The sequence below is a fragment of the Protopterus annectens genome, chromosome 7.part0 (assembly GCF_019279795.1).
Source record: "Protopterus annectens isolate FY-2018-M chromosome 7.part0, PAN1.0, whole genome shotgun sequence".
Taxonomy (NCBI): Eukaryota; Metazoa; Chordata; order Ceratodontiformes; family Protopteridae; genus Protopterus; species Protopterus annectens.
The window spans coordinates 1,465,141,911-1,465,162,662 of NC_056739.1; the positions used below are offsets into that span (position 1 = coordinate 1,465,141,911).

The 20,752-nt window shown below is 42.7% G+C and overlaps 1 protein-coding gene across 1 annotated transcript in view; it reads left to right on the forward strand.

Moving 5' to 3' along the window:
* Window positions 1–20,752, forward strand: part of ITPR1 (inositol 1,4,5-trisphosphate receptor type 1) — a 2,510,606-nt gene that overhangs the window by 1,481,885 nt on the left and 1,007,969 nt on the right. Inside the window, exon 35 of the mRNA XM_044076407.1 lies at window positions 2,962–3,073. Within this exon, the coding sequence (XP_043932342.1) occupies window positions 2,962–3,073 (112 nt within the window). The remainder of the gene's footprint in view (window positions 1–2,961; window positions 3,074–20,752) is intronic.

The window sequence follows — 20,752 nt, forward strand, 5'->3', positions numbered from 1 at the left end:
GCTCTTCATCCTTAAAAGAATAACTTAATTTGATCAAAAATTGCTTTGTTTTTTTTCTTTTCTCTTTAGCACAATTTTGCTTTTGAGGGTACCCGCTGTTTTCTTTCATTGTTATAATTAAAGCTATTACATTTTCAAAAATCGTATTAAAATATTTTCCTCTCTTCACTGTCCAGATAGACCTAGGATATCTTTGAAACTTGTCAGAATGAGTGATACTGTTGAGATTGGGTTTCCTGTTTCTGAATCTCATGCTTTATCCTCCATTTTTAAGTTAAAATTCGTTTAGACCTTGACTTTTTGAAATGGAAGGAAATGTACAGCATTATATGTAATAAGAAATTCAAAATTTCCAGTCATTGAAATTAATAAATGATCAAATTTTGTAGATACTGCTTGACCACATGGTGTGACCATGTTTAACATCCTGTTTGGCTAGCGGAAACAAGCAGTGGAAGGACCAGGAGGGGGACGATAGGACTGAGTGACCAACTCCTACTCTGTCCTGGGGGAGAGAAGCAGCTCCACGTGCTAAATTGTTAGCACTGGTGTACGTGCAGGTGTATTGTGTGTGTAGATATGCTTATCTGGTAGGTTGAAATTGGCCAGTAGCATCCTTTTACCCTACAAGAGCAGCAATTCTGAAAAGTTCAGGATGTTAGTGTGGAAATAAATCTGCAAAATCAGAAGATTGTCCCACTCCCTGAGACCTCACTCCTGCCTCCACTACAGACAAAATGATCCTAAGCGCACATACCAGTGGAGGAATGAAGGGGGGAAAATTGCCTGTAAAAGAGGGGAGCTATTAAAACCTCTCCACATCAAAGTGATGTGGATGGTGAATTATTTATAGTAATCTATTATTTTACAGACAAATTCTAGTTATAAGTTTTTTTTCTGTAAGAGATGGACTTTCGCTGCTCTTCAACTTTTAATGCAGGGTTTACAAAAGACTATAACTGTAGAATGCTTGATTGGAAGATGAGGAGATTTTCTGTTAGTCTTGGCTGTTCATAGAACAATGTAATAGACAAGTACAGATTAGATGCTAAATCACTGCAGAGTGTTGGAAAGTCCATGTGGTCTTGAATGCAGGCTATTACAGACCAAGACAAAGTGGTACCTGGTGTTGTTAAAATGTCTTAGCAGTGTTATCAAATAGTGAAACTATTTATATACCAGACTCAGTGTAAATTGACTGTCTAGTTAACCAAATTTCTCTGATGCAGATAAGTTTTAATATTGTTGGTATCGGTCGGTAAAACAGCTTTCACTCCATATTAGAAGTTTAAAATTTTTACACCATGAGTTTTGCATTTCACTTAATGGTGAGAAAAATAAGATTCTTACATACTGTTGATGTGATTTCCATCAACTTTAACCAGCTTATTACATTTCTTTGACTGAATTACTGGAATTGTAGATAAAATTCCAGGCATTTGCTCAAGAAATGTGGTCTGATGTATGTTTCACTTACCTAAACACTTCGTATTTAATGCTGCAACAACCTTTGGTGGCAAGGTCACTTATTTCACCTTTTACACTTATCTGCCCGAAAGACAATAACCAGAAATTGGACAAAGGTTATTGCTGCTCCTTTTTCTCATTTAACAAAAGCACTGTTTTATATGAAAGGAAAACTAGAGCCATCTGAATGTACAAAAACTAACCTTCAATTAATCACAAATTTGGGCTTACCAGCCAGCTATGCTGGCATAGAGCGAGAGAAATCTGTGGCTATGGCCCAAACAATGAGAATTTGATTACCAGCTCGGGTGTCTGTAGGCACCTGTGTTGGAAGCATGGGCTACTGGAACTGCTATGGATAATCCATTGTTTAAGCAGTTGATTACAGGGTGCATACCTGGGTTCTGAGTAACACTGGCTCTTCTGCCTTCTTGCATTCCTTATATCTGCCTGCATCTCAGTCACAGGATGCGGCTTTTACTCACTTGTTCAGAGGAGATTGTGCTCTCTGCCGTCGCATGATCTTCAGCTGCTGAAGAGGGAGGGAGCATCTTCATCTCAGTAGTCTGAGGGTCCTGCTTTACCTCACCCCATGCTGGGGCCATCCATTCTTCAGGGTGACCTAATTGTTCCCCAGCTAGGGAACTATATGGCATTTCCTTTCCTCACCATCTGCCACTTTATTCTTAGTGAAAGCGAAGGGACATTTCTGTTATGGTGTAGCCCTCTGTATCCCACATGCATCCTATATTAAGGGCTGCAGTCACTGGATTGGAATGACTAAATTTAAATCGTTATGTTTGTCACTGGTGATGGGCAGTTAGTCAGACCCCCCCCCGGATAGGCTAGCAGTATATGCTTTGCACTCTCACCCGCTTCTGTCTGATTTGTTCAGGGCTGTAAATTAAATTCTGGTCATTTAGGGCATAACCAGGTTTTCCTCTCTCGCTCACTTTGCCACAGAACCAAGCTGCTGTACATCTTCAAGATGGGTTGTCATTTGCTAGGCAAGTTGCTGGTGTTAAGGTTTGATGAGTGTGGAAGTACTCTTATAGTGTTAAATGTAGTATTTATTGTGTTGTGGTACACAACTTACTACATTGTGTAATGCAGGAATAAGAGGTGGAGCGACAAGTAGGTGAAGTATGGTGGGGTTTAAATGATTGAAAAGTGGCTGTATTTATCATTGGTTAAGTGGAGGTCCTGCATTGTTTACTTGGTGCTCTGTCTTCAGTTTTACTTTGTGTTGAAGTCATTTGAAGATTTAGGTCTGAATCTGAGGCCCAATGAATTGTTCCTTGAGAACTGCTCAACAAATTAGTGCTTATAGAACTGATCTTGTGCCTAAACTTAGTTTCAGTATGCTGACTGCTCAGCAAGCTTAAGACCAAAGCTGTGGTTGACATGTAACGATTTTGTCTTGTAAATGTAATATGAATGCTGTTAATACTTCTGATCCCAGGTAAGACTACAATAATCTGTCATATTTTTCAGGTTGATAAGACACACGAAACAGCTCTTGGAAGAGAATGAGGAGAAACTGTGCATTAAAGTACTACAGACCCTTCGTGAGATGATGACAAAAGACAGAGGGTATGGTGAAAAGGTACTTCAGCTTTTGATAGTTTATACAAGTTGTTTGAATTTTATATTATTGTTTTAAATTAGCCCGTAAAGTGAAGCATTAAATCTGTGGGTTAGGTATAAACAAGATGCTAGTGCTGCATATTTTTTTTCTCATTAGAAGACTGCTAATGGTAAATGGTAGGTATTGCATTAGAAAGAAGGCTTTATTGTGTGAAGGTTTGCAATGACTTATTTTAATTGAGTAGATAGTATGTTTATAGTATGGTGAAACTGCTGTTATATGAACGGAGTATGTTGTTACTTTTAATGCGTGTATAAATCCCCTTTAGTGATGTGGTTTATTTTTGGTTTACTAATAACTTCAAAGCGAACTCGGTCGACCGAAAGAATTCGAACCTCACATTGACTAACACCAAGATTGCCAAATCACATACCAAATTCGACTTAGACGGGTTTTAACATGGGTCGAGATAGGGGTGAGGTTTGTAGTTCGGCAATATCGGTGTTCGACATTGCCAAGTTCGACGGAAGTGGAGTCGACAGAGTTTGCTTCGAATTTCTGATAGTAAACCTTATTTTGGGGGGGGGGCATTCATTTTTGCAGGTTTTGCCGCAGTGTTAACCTTCAATCCTTTGTTTTGAACTGCTTGCAGCTGGGAGATCTATGGCAAGGATTCTTAAGACAATAGCAAGTCCCATATCTCTAATTTCTTCCATCACTGCAGTCTGGAAAACATCAAAACATAGTAATTTTTTAACATATTTTTTTGTCTCATTACTATTCACAAAGAATAAAACTTGTTGGTATCCATTTTATTGCAGAGAATACTGTTGCTTTGCATCTTTCAGCTTGAAAAGGATAAATCTTTAGAACTGTCTGGACTTGGAGTTGTGTTCCAAAGACTGAACAGGACATGCATCATTTTGTCTGTTCGTTAGGATCCAGATCATTTTCCAAAACAGTGTCACTTATGTAAAAATTTTGATGAAACCACCCCATTACTGAAAGACACAATTGTTTTTTTTCTGGCTGTTGAAAAGCCACTTAAGTTCAAGTACTGGTTTCCTTAGTATTAGTCAGTTTAAGTATTACTGCCATGCTTTTCCTGTAGGGATCATCTTTCCAACTGAAGAGTCTAGGTGTTTTCATCCTGAGCGCAAGATGCTTACCCTCTCACTTCAGTTAAAGTAATGATTGTCGATGTTGATGAAGGTTCCTTCTCCTGTGCGATACATTGGGGCGGCTTCCAGTAGAAGGCTTACCAGACAGACTGCTGCAGTTTATGCATATGTGGCATGATGTCTGATAAAGGTCAAAATGATTTGTTATTGGTGTATTATAAAATTCCTTTAAGTATCTTAAGAGTGTTTTGTTGTTTCAGGGTATTGATCTCATGCCAAAAAAAAAAATGAAATCCTTGACTGGTTTGGTTTTGGTAAAACAGCTAACTGATAAGTTAACTTAAGTTTCTGTCATACAGCTTTCCAGGTTTGCTGGCCTGCAGGTGAGCTCATTAAAAAAAAAATGTAGACTTCATGTCCTTTTCTCTTGCATGTTCCTCAGAGGGCCGGCCAATTATTTCACATTTTTGAGGGGTGAAAATAGAATGAATAACAAGGGGGGGGTGTCCTGCACCCCCCCTTCTTTTTTTCACTGTCCAGGTAGGGATGCTGTGAAAAATGATTGTCCTTCCTATGCCACACCGAAATAGCTATGCAGAATCTCTGCAATATCATGAAAAGTATCTGATTTTTGTAGCCTTGTTTATGGTCAAGCCTAGATCTGCCACTTGGCAAAATTTATGAGCAAGCCTAGAGATGCTCTTCGTGTATTTGTCCTTCCCGAAAATCTTTAATAGACTTTTTCCAATACTGGTTCTGTACATAAGGCACTCTAAGTACTGTAGAAGTCACGGAAAAGATTTATGTCCCATATCCAACTTGCCTTGCTTTATTCCTATGCAGCATGCTTATGCATTCTGACCACAAGTTCCACACCTTTAGTGTGTCTGGAGCCAGTCTCCTCTTCCACATACTGAGGTAGATGCTAAGCTGGTGTCTGCCACTTAGTTTTATCTTCATCCTTTACCCAGATCGCTGATCAACCCAGGGTAGTCTGGGATGTACTTGAGGATTTATTCCTGAATGCTGGTGCACACCTTAAAATCTCTGGGAGACCAGTGTCACTTCCCCACAGAGTTCTTGGTCCGGCATCCTACAGCCACTTTGACTTGGATGGTACAAAGGCATCAGAGGGATTCTAAAGCACTTTATTGCCTTACTCAGTGTATCATGAATCCAGATTTATATCAGTAGATTAGAGATGCTTTCTTTGTTTCCACCTTTAAAATTTAGATTTCTAAGTACCTTAGTATGTTAGGCCTATTGTTTAAGGAAATGGAAGGAGCTATAAATGCTTGCAGATGAGGGCACTAAAATTGAGCTTTTATAGTCCTTTGCATGTTGTGTAGCTACTAAAACACTTGTGCAAATAATGTATGACTTCAGGTATGCAAGTTCATTATGCCTGTTATTTTTTGCTATTTTCTAACAGCAGTCATGGATGCAGGTCTCTGGCTTTAAGGCTGTCCAGTAGAAGTCTTTGAACTCTGGTCTTACTCGACCTACAGCTGTCTACTCAGAAGACGGAAGCTTGTAAAGAGCCAAATGAGCACAATACTGGAAATCAGCCATCATTGAGCCTGTATTCCAGAAACACTAAGGTTTTTAGTCCAAATTTGTCCTAAAAGTACAACCCTCAATAGTTGTATAATATCACTTTGACAGCCATCCAGTTGGTCTGCTGTACTCCCAGCTTGCAAGATGAAAATAGTTAATAAAATGTTGCATTTCTCTGTGCTATACTGGAGAGCATTAACAGATACAAAACTGCCACAGGTGCTGGATGTTTTGCTCATGTTCTGCAACCACTTTACTCCCCCAACAGTTTATTCAGTTTAGAATTGGTCTGTTATGTCTGTTACAGCTCTGTTATGCCCAAAGTGTGTCTTTGTTCTGTTTGGGGAATGTCTTAGAATGCATGTCACTGCCCCCCCAATGTAGGCTTTAAGTCCCGTTTGTATTGCATATTAGTGTGATAAATTAATTGTGTTGGAAGAGAAAAAAAAAGTTGCAGCTGATCCTGTAAGATTTCTTAACTTTCTTGGGCAAGCCGTGAGGTGTTCTTTTAGTTAAGTTTGTTTCTGGGATTTTGTCCAATTGACTTTGCCAATGGCAACTTCATTGGAAGTTATTTGGGGTGTGCTGCATTAAGTGCTATTATTCCTAGGTATCCATAATGAACACCCAGACCAACTCAACTGTTTATATGACGGAGCAGTAGTAACACTTATAGGCACTTTTCACCTGTTTGCAAAGAGTAAACTCAACAACCTTGCACAGAAAATGTAATTTCTCCTAGTTTGTGCAGGCCCATACTTTTGTTTACTTGCCCATCTTTTATAGCTATAGGTGAAGATGATGAGGCTTGTAGCTTAACTGGTAAACAGAGTTTTGCCAGAGTGCCTGCAGCCACTGTTTGTTCACTTTCACACTCCAACCTTTCCAGCCAGTCATAAGCAAGACTCCAAGGGTGCATAACATGTCCATTAAGGGGTAGATAGCTCTTTCACTTGATAAGATCAGTCTACTGTCTGTCTTTTCTTAAGAGTCCCATGTAAGATGAGGAATTTCTTCCACACTGCATACTGTACATCTCTAAACTGGGCATCCTCCCAGCTTTGTTTGCATTTTTATTTTCTAAAGCACTTTGCTCCCCATACCTTTTATTTAAGGTGTACCTTAGTGTGTCCCATTCATTGCCGGATCTAACAGCCTCTTGTCACCCACTGTTCTTATCTAGGCTAGGGCAAGGATGGAACCTAAGGGTGTCCAGGAGGTGATAGGTCTTGCGATCAACTTTGGCCTGATAAAAGGGGGGGGGGGGTGTCGCATCCTAAAGCATTTCCTACATGTACTTCCCTGTAGCATCCAAGGGTAAGTGTGCAGTAGTGATATGCAGCATGTAACATGCCGCCTCTGCAGTAAGTCTGCCAACGTCTGCCACTTTTCCCGTCTTTGGACAATTCCCCTCCCAATCTTCCCTGTCTGATGCATGTCAAAGTGAGGAATACCTAGGCAAATACTCCTACCCCAGGGATGGAAAATCTATCCCTCTCCTGCCAGAGCCTCTGATGCCCCAGCTGCTACTTGAACTTTGGTCACCTGGACATACTAGGGCTTTATCTCTACGCCAAGTTGCTGGTGACTGCATCTTAGTAAGTATGCTGTTGAAAATGAACAGGAGCTGAACACCCACCTTGAATGAATGTTTCTAGGGATGAGGATGCATCTCATACTGTGTTCATGCTCATGACTGAAAAGAAAAGTTAAAAAACTAATTTTTAGCCAGGGGGTGAGGTAAGCCACCCTGCACCCCTAACCCCTCCTGTTTATAATGCATTTCACCTGAGAGATCTCACAACAGTGGCATGGGACAAATTCCCTTATCTGCACCATGACCTTATACAAAAGGCTGCTGACAAAAACTCCATTGAAAACAGTTTGCTGTTCACAGCCTGAAAAGGCATTTTTCACTCATGATTGCTGGCTGTTGTATATATAAATGTGTGTGTGCGTGTATGTATATATAGATGCATCTGCAGCAACACTTCTGTTACTGATCTCTTGTTGCTTTTACATGTCCTGTTTCTGTGAAATAGTAGTTTGAAGATGCAGAAGCACTTATCTTTTACCCCAACACCCCATGAAAGGTGTATTGTTAACGCAAGTCATGTATCATTGGAGGCCAGTTGAAGGGTGGAACATCTGATTCACTTTTTGTAGCATTGAGTCTGTTATAGTTAGTGTGCTACACCTTGGATAAAAAAACTATTTTGTCAGGACAGTGTGTATACATGGTCTTTATAGAGAGAGTAGATTGATGCCACATTCTTTAAAAACGATGTGGGTTTGGTAAGGTACTCCACTACTAACAGGCAGCATGCCATAAAGCTGTATCTGCTATGGATGAGCTTTGTGGCCCTACTTGCATTGCGGCAGCTAGACAGTTTTTTATAAGCAGACGTAAAGCTTTTATGCTGTGCTGTGATGAGCTACTCTTCCACAGTCTGATTTTTTGTGACATGGTGTCTTCATGGATGTGCGACCAGATGACCCCCTCATATTCCTAGTTATCCAGGATTGTGTTGCATTGTATATGTTAGCAAGATGGTTTGCAGACTTTACCAGCTTCTCTCCTTTTTGAGAGAACATCATAGGAATATAACTGTTATTGCATGCTGATTAGTTTGGGCATGTACAAGTGCTGATAGGGGACTTCTCACCATACATTTTTGTACTAACAGATCAATACCATCCCAGGGTTGCACTAAAGGGATGTTGGGAGGAAGGTGTCAGCAGAGGAAAGGGACTGGATATTTGTTATGGAATGCTGATGTGCATGTGTACAACCTAGGCCTGCTTCAGCAGGTGGAGAAGTACTAATTGGGTATCCTAGATGGTTTCATTTTGTTCCTGTTTCACAGTCTGTGTTCTGGCTTCCTTTTAAGCTTCAGGTAATCGTTGTGTGGTGGTATTTCACACATGCAGTACCATAGACATAACTAGATGCTGTCACTCGCCAAGGAGTTGGTTTCTTCTGAGAGCTTGGTAGAAATTCTGAAGTCCATTTGATTTAAGTAGCAGCTGCATCCTTGTGGAATTGCATATTTTGCTGCTTCAGATCATCGTACTGTTTCTGACTTCACAAAAGCAGGTTTTTATTTGATCAAGTTTTCCACACACATCTAGGCGATATTACTCTATTCTAGTGTGCCTTTTGGCAGCTTAAGAAAATTTTGAGGAAGAGAATGGAGCCCTCTGCTTTAAAAGCTGAGATTTTTAAACTGTGTTCTTGCATTGAGGGAGGGGGGCTATAACTAACACAATCTGTCGTGGAGGCTTCATCCATACACTTCCTACTTCTAAATGTGATCACCCCCAAGGACCATTGCAACTCAGGGTAAGGGTGAAATTGCACTTTATAAATCACAGATTTTGAAATTAGCAGACTTAATTTAGACATCTCACTTTCAGGGAGGGGTCTGTCTAATTTTTATGTATTCCTTCATTTTTGCAGTTACAAATATTGCCCATTTCTAAGTTCCTGTTCTTGCTGTCAGGGGGGTGCTTGACAGAAAAGGTAATCCTGGACAAGTTACCAAGCCATCAGAAGAAATTCAAAATTATGGGTAGTTTATTGATAAATTTACATGTGAAATGTTTTTGAGAGGTGGGAGAAAACAGGAGCAACACAGCAAATCTAATGCATACATATGTAGGACTTGAATTGTGTTCAGGAAGCACCACGGCTAAGAACCAGTTTCTGAAACTGCAGCCGTAACTATTGTAATTCTAGCACTGACACATTTGTGTGTGTGTGTGTTATTTTATAAAGAGATGTGAAAGACAGGATAGTGAAGGATTGCTGACTCACAGCTTTTAGTTTTCTTGTTGGTTCCCCAGCTGGCTCTTCAAACTATCTGGAGATATACAGAGCTGAGTATATTTTTTTGGCACTTGAGTTGTGTACTAGTAATTATTGACTAATTTTATATCACTGCTGGCTGACTTCAGCGATGTCCTTCAAGGATGCATCTGCAGTCATAACATATGGGTTGTCCTGCCTCAGGCAGCCCTTCGGTCGGCCGGATTCCAAAGTCTGGGTCTGGCCTCGGCTGATGTCGCACTTTCCCCGACGTCAGAGTGTCTGGGGTATAAAAGCATCAGCCAACGCCATTTTCCTCAGTCTTTCTTGCAGCGTGGTGCCCGAAGCAGAAGCTGTTCGCAAGTGCCGGTCAGTCTGATCCAGAGATTCCAGCTACCGAAGACTTCGAAAAAAGCTAAGTACCCCGTTGGGGACTCTTTCTTGCCTCAGCCGATGTCAGACAAAGTAAATAATTGTTTAACTTGTGGGAAACAAATACCTCATAAGGATTTCCATTCTTACTGCCTTCCTTGCTTAGGCCCAGACCACAATGTATCAGCTTGTTTAGCCTGTGCCTCCTTCAACCGACGGACTCTTAGACGTCGGTCGGAGTTTGCAGAGGAGTTTTTTGGAACCGATTTTGCTTATAAAATGCCGTCTGAGACTCTGACTACGCATATGGTCAAAAAACACAAGGAAAAGGACTGACACTCGCGGCCCGCGGTTTCGGCTGAAACCACGGCTAGGCCTACCGCGAGTGTCTCTGTTTCGGCTGAAACAGAGTCCACGGCTATTCCTACTACCGAAACCATACCTCCGACCACCAAGGCCAGAGAGGCCCCGGCTGATTCGGCTAGAGAACTCCCTACCGAAGCTAGTGTTCAGGATTTGTCCGACACCATACCTTTGGACATTTCTACCCCTGCACGTGGGGCAGCTAGGCCCCCAGCTTCTATGTCTATTAAGGCCTTCTCCAAGGGCTAAAACTGCCAAACTTTCAAAAGCTTTGCCTGCCAAATCTACATCCCAGAGACCTTCCTCTAGTTTCCAAATCACCAGGAATGGCAAAAAGCACCAGGAATCAGGATACTGTGCTGGAAACACTCTGAAGAATAATCCTGCGATTACTTCCTGGCTGTACAGCAACTCTTAAAATATGCGTATTCAGATGTTATGTATTTCCAAAGGGATGACAACAAATAAGGGCTGAACGCATCACTAAACATTATTTCAAAATCAGTACTTACTACTTACTGATTTTGAAATAATGTTTAGCGATGCGTTCAGCCCTTATTTGTTGTCATCCCTTTGGAAATACATAACATCTGAATACGCATATTTTAAGAGTTGCTGTACAGCCAGGAAGTATTCGCAGGATTATTCTTCAGAGTGTTTCCAGCACAGTATCCTGATTCCTGGTGCTTTTTGCCATTCCTGGTGATTTGGAAATTTGTTGTTCGCTGGGATTCTTCTATTTTCATTACCTTCCTCTAGTTCTCAGATCCTCAGTCTTGTTGAGGACCTTATCTCCTTAATTAGGGGTTCCCAACCTCACCCAGACAGGGCTTCCCAACCTCCTCCAGACAAAAGGCCCAGGACTGACCCCTCTGAACCTCACTCCTCAGATTACTCCACGGATGGATCTGATTTGTCAGACCAACAGGAAGGGGCCTACTCACCTTTTGAGGATTCAGATGCAGAAGAATCTATCCCTTCAGCCTCCCCCCTGAAGAATTTTCCTTTGGGGAGACTTTACACTCCATGAGAGAACACTTTCAATGGCAGGGTCAGGATTTCTCTGATTCTAGATTGAGATTAAGGACCTTTTTGCATTTGCCCCAGCATAGGCCCTTAGCTATACCTCCGGTTCTAACTGTAATTGATGATGTGTACAATGATGTCAGTACTGCACCTGATTCACTTCCTCTGGCCCCCGCCAAACCTGACAGATATTACAGGGTCCTGGATTCTCACTTCCACCTGTATAAAGCCCATGCTGCAGATCCAGAAACTATTTCTCAGGGCCCTAAAGGGGTTGCAGCCGCTACTGCCAAAAATCCCCTACCCTCTGAAAGAGAGTCTAGAGCATTAGAGAGATGGGGTAAAAAGGTTTATACATCTGCTACTCTTTTTGCCAGGGCATTAAACTGTCAATTCCATATGATACAGTACCAAGAATTTTTGTTAGATCAGCTAAATAAAAAACTTTCTTCACCTGAACCCTTAGACCGTAAATCCCTTCAGGATTTGGTACACAACTCACAACAGGTCAGTAATCATTTCTTAAAATGTGGCTATGATGCACTGGAAGCTTCATTTAGATCAGCTATGATTGGGGCAGTAATTCGTAGGCATGCCTGGCTGAAGGAGCAATCTTTGCCAGAACATGTCAAGGCTAAACTCCTCGATGCTCCAATGGAGAAACAGCATTTATTTGGCTCCCCTGCACAGGAGATTCTAAAGAAGGTTGAAGAAAAAGCAAAATCTGTGCAAACAGTTAAAGATTTCCTGCAAGTTCAATCTCCGAGGTTCAGTAGATACTGGCCTACAAAGAATTGGTCCTTTCCAGATTCCTCTAGAGCACAGAGAGGCAGAAACAGGCGCCCTAGAGGCAGAGGTCAATCCAAGGGCCCCTACAGAGGCAGTCAGTGGCAGCCTGCCAACCAGAGGAGTAGTGCAACAGCTACAACTACTACCACTACTACAGGACAGACACAATGGCTTGACTCTGATTCCGCCTACTAGGGATCAACTGGAAGCACCCTTGGGTGGAAAACTGGCTTTATTCTCGAAAAACTGGCATTGCATTACAAAGGATACATGGACATTGCAAATAATAGACAAAGGATACAGGTTTCACTTCCATACTTTGTCAAAAAGAGGCGGAATGCCAAACCTTCCACCAAACCAGAAGGCAGAGGCTTTAAGACAAATCAGCAAGTTACTTCAGATGAAAGCTATAGAAAGGGTACCATCTACAGAACAAGGCCAAGGATTTTACTCCAGACTATTCCTTGTGCCAAGAAAAGAAAACCAATGGAGGCCTATACTCGACCTGTACGCACTGAACACTTCTCATTGTGCCAAAATTCAAAATACAACTTCTTCCCATGTTGGGCAAGGAGTCTTGGCTGGTGACTCTTGATCTCAAGGAGGCATACCTGCACGTCCCTATCCGACCAGATTGCAGAAGGCACCTCAGATTTCTTGCAGGATCAGAGCATTATCAATTCTCAGCATTGCCCTTTGGCTTATCTACTGCGCCCAGAGTATTCACGAAATGCCTGGCATCAGTAATTGCACACTGCAGACTTCAGGGAATTCAAATTTATCCATACCTGGACGACTGCCTAATACAAGCGGACAACAAGAAAAATTGTTAAAGGACTTGGCCTATGCCATACACCTGCTACAAACCTTGGGATACACAGTCAACATCCAAAAGTCAAGACTAGTACCATCCCAAAGGATAACCTTTTTGGGTGTGGATCTGGACACAATCACTCAGATGGCTTTTCTCACAGAAGAAAAACAAAAACAACTTCCAGATTACTTCATGACTCTGACAAGACAAACTCAGCTTACTGCAAGGAAAGTCCTGCAGGCCCTGGGTTACATGGCATCTTGCATAATTTTAATTCCACATGCCAGGTTGCATATGAGGAAATTACAATGGTACCTAAGGAATGTATGGTCTCAACACAGTCACAGTCTAGAAACCATGATTCAAATCATTCCATGCCTTCAAAAGGAATTCCTGTGGTGGGCTCAGGCCTGCCAGTCCAACAGAGGGTTGCCTTTCATCAAACCAAAAACAAGGCAGACCATCACCACGGACGCCTCAGACCGAGGATGGGGAGCACACATAGAGGACAAACGTATCCAAGGCCTATGGCCTCAAGGGCAGCTAAGCATGCACATAAACCAAAAGGAAATGCTGGCAGTAAGGCATGCAATCGAGGCATTCAGACCCTTCCTCCAGCAAGGGCATCTCTTAATACGGACAGACAACACCACAGTCATGTGGTACATAAACAGGGAGGCACACATTCCTACCCTCTATGCCGGATGGCTATGAATCTGTGGAACCTATGTCTGAATTTCAATATCCAGCTGCAGGCCAAATTCGTACCAAGGAAAGAGAATACACTAGCAGACAGCTTAAGCAGAACTACCATGGATGCACACGAATGGATGCTGCATCCAGACATCTTCGAACTCATAACAAAGAAATGGGGAATCCCAGAGATAGATCTGTTCGCCTCCCCACTCAACCACCAACTGAAGAAATTCTGCTCAAGGGCATACCACCCACAAGCCTGGAGGGTGGACTCTCTCTCAGCTGGAATGCCCTAACAGTATATGCCTTTCCACCTCTCCCATTGATGTACAAGGTTCTACTGAAGATCAGGGAGAAACAGCCAAAAGTCATACTAATAGCTCCGGACTGGCCAAGACAACATTGGTACCCGCTATTGAGAAGCATGTCTCAGGCAAACTCATGGCCTCTTCCCCTATGGCCTCTTCTTCTAATGCAGAACAATTTCAAGACCCTGCATCCCAACTTGAAAACATTGCAGCTAACTGCCTGGAAGATTCCTTAAAGCCCAACCAAACCATTTTATCTCAGAGGGTGAAGGACATTATCCTGGAGGCTCGCAGACCTTCCACAAGAAAGACATACTCAGCTAAATGGAAGAGATTTCTCATTTGGAGCGCATCAAAGGGCACAGATGTCACAGTGGCAGAATACAATATGGATCCACCTATCTTCTCACACCCTCTTCTCAGACAATTTTTGAGAGGGATCAAAAATGTTAAACCTCCAAGAAGACCCCCCCTACCTGCATGGGATCTCCATTTTGTGCTGGAAAAACTGACACTACCTCCTTTTGAACCAGCAGCTTCAGCAGACCTCCAGTTTTTATCTTGGAAAACTGCATTCCTTCTGGCAATCACTTCAGCAAGAAGAGTATCTGAGTTACAGGCATTAATGGCAGTGCAGCCTTTTCTTATTTTTCACCAGGATAGAGTGTCACTGAGAGCCAATCCTACTTTCATGCCAAAGGTGGTATCTAGGGTATCCTTGAACCAAGCTATTCACTTGCCTACGTTCTTCCCTAACCCACAGAACAAAGGGGAAAAATTTTGCACACCTTGGATATACACAGACAACTACGCTACTATTTGGACAGAACTAAAACTAACAGAAAAACTGACCAGCTTTTTGTAGCATATGCAACTGGGGTGCAAGGAAGAGCAATTTCCAAACAGACAATTTAAAAATGGATAGGAAATTGCATTCGTTTTTGCTACTCCTTTCATGGAAAAAGAGTTCCTGAAAATATCAGGCCTCACTCCACAAGGGCCACAGCCACCACTACAGCTTTCCTATGAGGGGTGGCTACCAAGGACATTTTAGAAGCTGCTACTTGGAGCTCCGTGCATACATTTGCCAAGCATTACAATCTACCTTTATACTCCAGATCCCGAGCAGGGTTTGCAACTGCAGTACTGCAGTGGATCTTAACTACACCATAATTCTCTTAGTACCTCCTCCCCCAGATTGGCTATGGTATTCTACCCATATGTTATGACTGCAGATGCATCCTTGAAGGACATAGTACAGTTTTGTACCTACCATAAATGTAGATGTCCGATAGGTATGCAGCTGCAGTCCGGATTTACCCACCCACCTTCCCCTCTGTGGTATTCCTAGGGTGCTTACCCCTCTTTCAGCTAGCTGGGGGAATCTATTATGGTGTATTTGTTTGCTTGTTTATATATGTATATAATTTGCAAATATTTGGAACTTTTCAGCCTTTATCCAAATTTAGCCTTCCTAGAGGGCACCTGGCATCTGGGGCTAGAAAAACTGAGGAAAATGGCGTCGGCTGATGCTTTTATACCCCAGACACTCTGACGTCGGGGAAAGTGCGACATCAGCCGAGGCCAGACCCAGACTTTGGAATCCGCCGATCAAGGGCTGCCTGAGGCAGGACAACCCATATGTTATGACTGCAGATGCATACCTATCGGACATCTACATTTATGGTAGGTACAAAACTGTACTTTGTGCACTGTTGTTTTTGCTTCACTGTATAGTTTTTCAGATCTCTGCTGAAGGTGTTTGTTTTTCCACACCCAGCCTCCCTATTCCTGTCTTGTTTAAATTTGGAGGCTTTTGCAGTTGCCCACCCCCACTGTAGATTTGATCTGGGACACTCCCCCAGTCCCATCTCTTGACCTCATTCTACCCAATAGACTCCTTCTGCACTTTAGTCATTTTTAATTTAATTGCATTTTTTAAACTGTTTGGTCTAACATTGCTACATACTCGTGTGCTAGCTTGCACTGCATTTGAATTGTTTTTACTGCTGTTTTAACTACTTTTCTGTGTGTGTGTGTGTGTGTGTGTGTGTGTGTGTGTGTGTGTGTGTGTGTGTGTGTGTGTATATATATATATATATATATATATATATATATATATATATATATATATATATATATATATATATATATATATATAATGTGTGTGTAAAATACCTTTCCTGTAACTAGTGTAGTCCAGATTCAGATTTGCTGTATCGAGGACTGTATGTAAGCTTCTGAGCCCCCCAAGCTTTCTGTGTTAGAGGGGAAGTCTTTTAGCTCATCAGTGGGAGTGGTAAGCACTAGGGAGTGGTTCTGGCCCAGAAATTGTAGTTATTGGCCGTTTGGGCAGTTTTTCCATCTCTCTCAACTTTTTAACTTAAAAGCCCGCATTTGCACTTGTTTCCCCCTTTCCTGTAACTAGTTTATTCTACATACAGATTCTTAGTTTTAGCACTTGAATTTGCTTATTCGTGATCAGCACTTGTTCAGAACTTGTAAGCACTAAATAAACATACTAATTACTACAGCACTCAACCTTCCTCATTACCTAGAGGAAAACAGTTTTGGTACTTACTTTCCTCACTTGCTTAGAGACAAACAGCTCTTGTACTCACTTTCCTCACTTATCTAGAGGAAAATAGTTTTTTATTCAGGCATGTCCAAGGGTCAGCTCCCAGTGTTCTCTCCTGTCTATCTGATGAATCTGGGCATCTTGGGGCACTGTAGAAATTGTCTCATGTACACGGACAACCCTGTCCTCCTACCACCCAGCACTACAACCTGTGAGATATGCACTTATCTCGTCAAACTGGAGGTAAAGCTCTCGCCAATCAAAACTGAACTTTACAGTCAAGAGAAGGTAAACACTTGCAGCACACCACACTCATCACAGTCTCAGTAAATCTACACCACCAAAATCCACACATAGTAACACAAAAACATTCGCCGAGGCTCTCAGTAATAATCTGTCTAAGCAACAGAGACCTCCAAAGCAGAAACGCAAGCAACCTCCATCCCCCAATACCACCCAAATGAGACACAGCCCACAGACTCAGTGTGCCACTCAACCACAGCCAATAAGGCAAAACAACGTACCCAACACACTAGTCATAGGTGACACTGATGTCCCACTCACCAGGCTAAACAAGGAGAAGGTTACTGTCAGCTACCTGTTGGGTGCTAGGATCTGCCACATAACCCACGCACTCAGGTCACTCCACAACAAGTACCAATATGAGACTGTCATTGTCCATGTTATTGGGAATGACCTGAGACGTACCTCCCTGGACTACATGAAGAGAGACATGGGAGAGCTCTCCGATGTTGTAGCCCAGGCAGGTATGACCCTAGCCCTGAGCAGCATTCTGCCATCACCCAGAATGATGCCGCAGTACAAGGACAATTGGCTAAGCTTCTGGTGCCATTCTAAAGGGATCCAGTATCTGTCTGCCTGGGATGACATGGTAGACAAACCACGATGCTTTGCTAGAGATGGCCTTCACCTGTCACTCCTGGGATTCCGGATATTGGTTAAGGTTCTTGCCGCCCCTTTAGTGCCTTTTATAGGCAAGGTTCAAATGACAAATTCACCACCGTAACAGGAACAGGCAAGCAAAAACTGAGGGTGATGTTACTCAATGCTAGAAGTCTAAATCTCAAAATGCACTCACTCGAGGCACTCCTTAAAATGGAGAACATCGATATCTGAGTGAGACCTGGTTCAAGGCTCCAGAGAGCACCCCTGCACTACCAGGCTGTAACTCATACCACACTTTTCGGCCATGTAACCTGGACCGGAACACCAAAGGCAGAGGTGTGTCCATATTCACTTAAGGATATCCACACTTCCAGGCTAGTTGCTCAGTATAATGCAGCCGAGGTTATCCAAGTGCAATTAACTCTGGGCAAAACTGCAATCCAAATTATAGCTTGCTACAGATCACCCACCATGCCCCAGGATTCCCACTCCTCTCTTTTGATGTACTGGAAAATGTTAGGGTCCAGCCAAACACCCTAATAATGGGCGATTTCAACTACCCCACCATTAACTGGGAAAACTACTCCTATACCAACTCCTTCGTTCAACGCTTTCTTGGAATTCATAAACTCCAATGTCCTGGATCAACTTATCCACACCCCCACGAGGGGCAACAGTATCCTAGATCTAGTCATTACCAACGTGAGTGACTGGTGTTCCACACCTGAAGTCAACGCCTCATTGGTCCGATCCAACCTTAAGCTAACTACCCTAGATATCCGCATCCTGCCCCCACCCCCCATTAAGGAAACCATGGTAAAATATTTCTCCAAAGCCAGCTTCATGCTTCTTAAGACAGAAGTGATAAACTTCATGACACCCATGAAGATGGACAATACAGTTGCGAGTACTGAATCCTACACAATTGCACTTTATAAGCACTTACATGAGTGCATGGATCATGCTTTCCCAAGCAGAACCAAGACGCTATCCTTCAAAAAAATGAAGCCAATCTGGTGGTCCCCTGCCATAAACAAAACTGTACAACAGAAGGAAGAAACTGTTGCAAAAGAGAGTAAAATCCCATGAGTGGAGGAGCTCCCTGGTCAGCCTCAGTAAGAAGCTGCGATCCTTGATAAAATCCTCCAAAGCTAGTTATGAAAACAAAATCACCACTGATTCTAAAGACAACCACAAAGCATTCTCTGTCAAGAATCTCAATGGCAACACTCAGATCTGCTCTGAGTTACAGCATAATGGCACTAAATATATAGACCCAACTGATATTGCCAACATCCTGGCAGATAGGTTCAGTGCTAACTTTACCCCTCTCTCACCCCCTAAAGAGCCCATCTCTGTACCGGAAGAATGCAAAGTTCCTGTAATCACAGCTGCACAGGTAAAACCCACACTCTCCAAAGCCAAGAACACAGCATCCATGGGACCAGACAACATCCCAGGCTGCATTCTACACAAACTACAGAATGAACTGGCACCCCACCCAAGTACCATGTTCAGTCATAGCCTCACCTCAAGCTTTGTGTCTGCTGAATGGAGCACAGTGACTGTTATCCCTCTCCACAAGGGGAGAGCCACCACGGACCCCGGTAACTACCACCCCATTAGCCTGATGAGCAAGGTCTTCAAGGCCATGGAACGTATCATCATGGAACTTATAAACAATATCTCCAAAGTCTGGACCCCACCCAGTTCGGGTTTGTAAAAGGCAGATCATGTCTCCTAAGCCTGATAGTCTTCTTTGAAACAGTCAACAAAGCTGTAGACAAGGGTAAGGTGGTTCACACAGCCTGTCTAGATATTGCCAAGGCTTTCGACACCATCCCTCTCTCTGGAATTATAGATAAACTCACTAAACTAGGTATAAATCCCTATGTCACAAGATGGGTTGCCAACTGGCTCACTGACAGAACCCACACTGTGAAAGTAGCAGACTTCAGATCCGACTTCAGACCAGTGACAAGTGGAGTACCACAGGGTTCAGTCCTGGGTCCTCTCCTGTTTGGTATCTACTTCTCTGAATTACAGGCTAACACAGAAGGTCTTTGGCTAATGAAGTTCACAGATGACTGCAAACTAGGAGCCATAATCGAAATCCTACAAAAGGGCCTCACTGAAACAGATGCCTGGTGTCAAAGCCATGGCCTCAAGCTCAGTGCCAAAAAGTGCATTGTCATTCCCTTTGGTAAAAACTCTGTACCCATGAACAACATAGACGGTAGTATACTTAACACCGAAAGTGTGATAAGAGACCTTGGGACACAGTTGGGCAGTAGTCTCTGCTTTGATCATCACATCGCCACAGTAGTCAGGAAATCCTTCTACGTGGCACATCTCATCACAAAAGGTTTCTCATCCAGAAAAAGAGGCCATTATTCCCCTCTACTCATCACTCATTAGACCTGTTATAGAGTACAACGCCCGTTTTAGTATGTACCTCACAAGACATCTACAACAACTGGAAAGGCTGCAGAAATACCTCACAAAGAGGATTACCAGCCTCAAACAGATGCCCTACGCAGACAGTCTCAAAAAAATCCAGCTTTACTCCGTCACATATAGCCTATTCAGAGGTGATCTCTGCCTAACATAGAAAGCTATGTCAAACCCAGAGCTGTTGGACATGCTCCACTTAAAGAAATCCCAATCCCTCCGAGCTACACGCTCTAGGGACCTAAACCTTGCCACCACAATAAACCAGAACATGCCGAAGGGATAGATTCCTGTCCCAGAGACTTCCCATACTCTGGAATAAACTACCTATCTATATCAGACAAAGCTCCCCATTAGCACTCTTCAAGAAAAATCTTGATTGGATGGGAAATAGGAAATTCACCCCGGGGATTACCTGTGTGGCTCTGCTCGACAGTGGCACAGGAAAGTCATTTTCTTGGGTGGCAAAACCCAGGGTACCTTTTTGGCTGGGCTTGTATAGGCCCCAGGGCTGATAGCCTAGTACCTACCTATGAACCTATGGTTTATCTTTAAAAAAAAAATCCTGCCCTCCTATGTCCATGTGCACTTTTCCCAGGTGCTGCAGTTTCCTCTCACTGCCCAGATACATGCCATAAGGTAAATTAACAGTCTTCTGAGTTGCCTGTAGATATACACAGTGTATGTATGTAAAAATGTCACTGTTAACGCCAAAAAGTCATGCCTGGTTTGGTATCCATGTCTCTAATGGACACGGGTAACCTGTAAATGGTTCATCTCCCAGGCTCATGCTTATACTGATCAAGGGTGTCAGAACTTGTCATATATGGGATGCATGACTAGGCTTAAAAAGGCCATTGTGGTCATTAGCCTAGTAAACACCTATGAACCTGTAATTCATTCTCTCC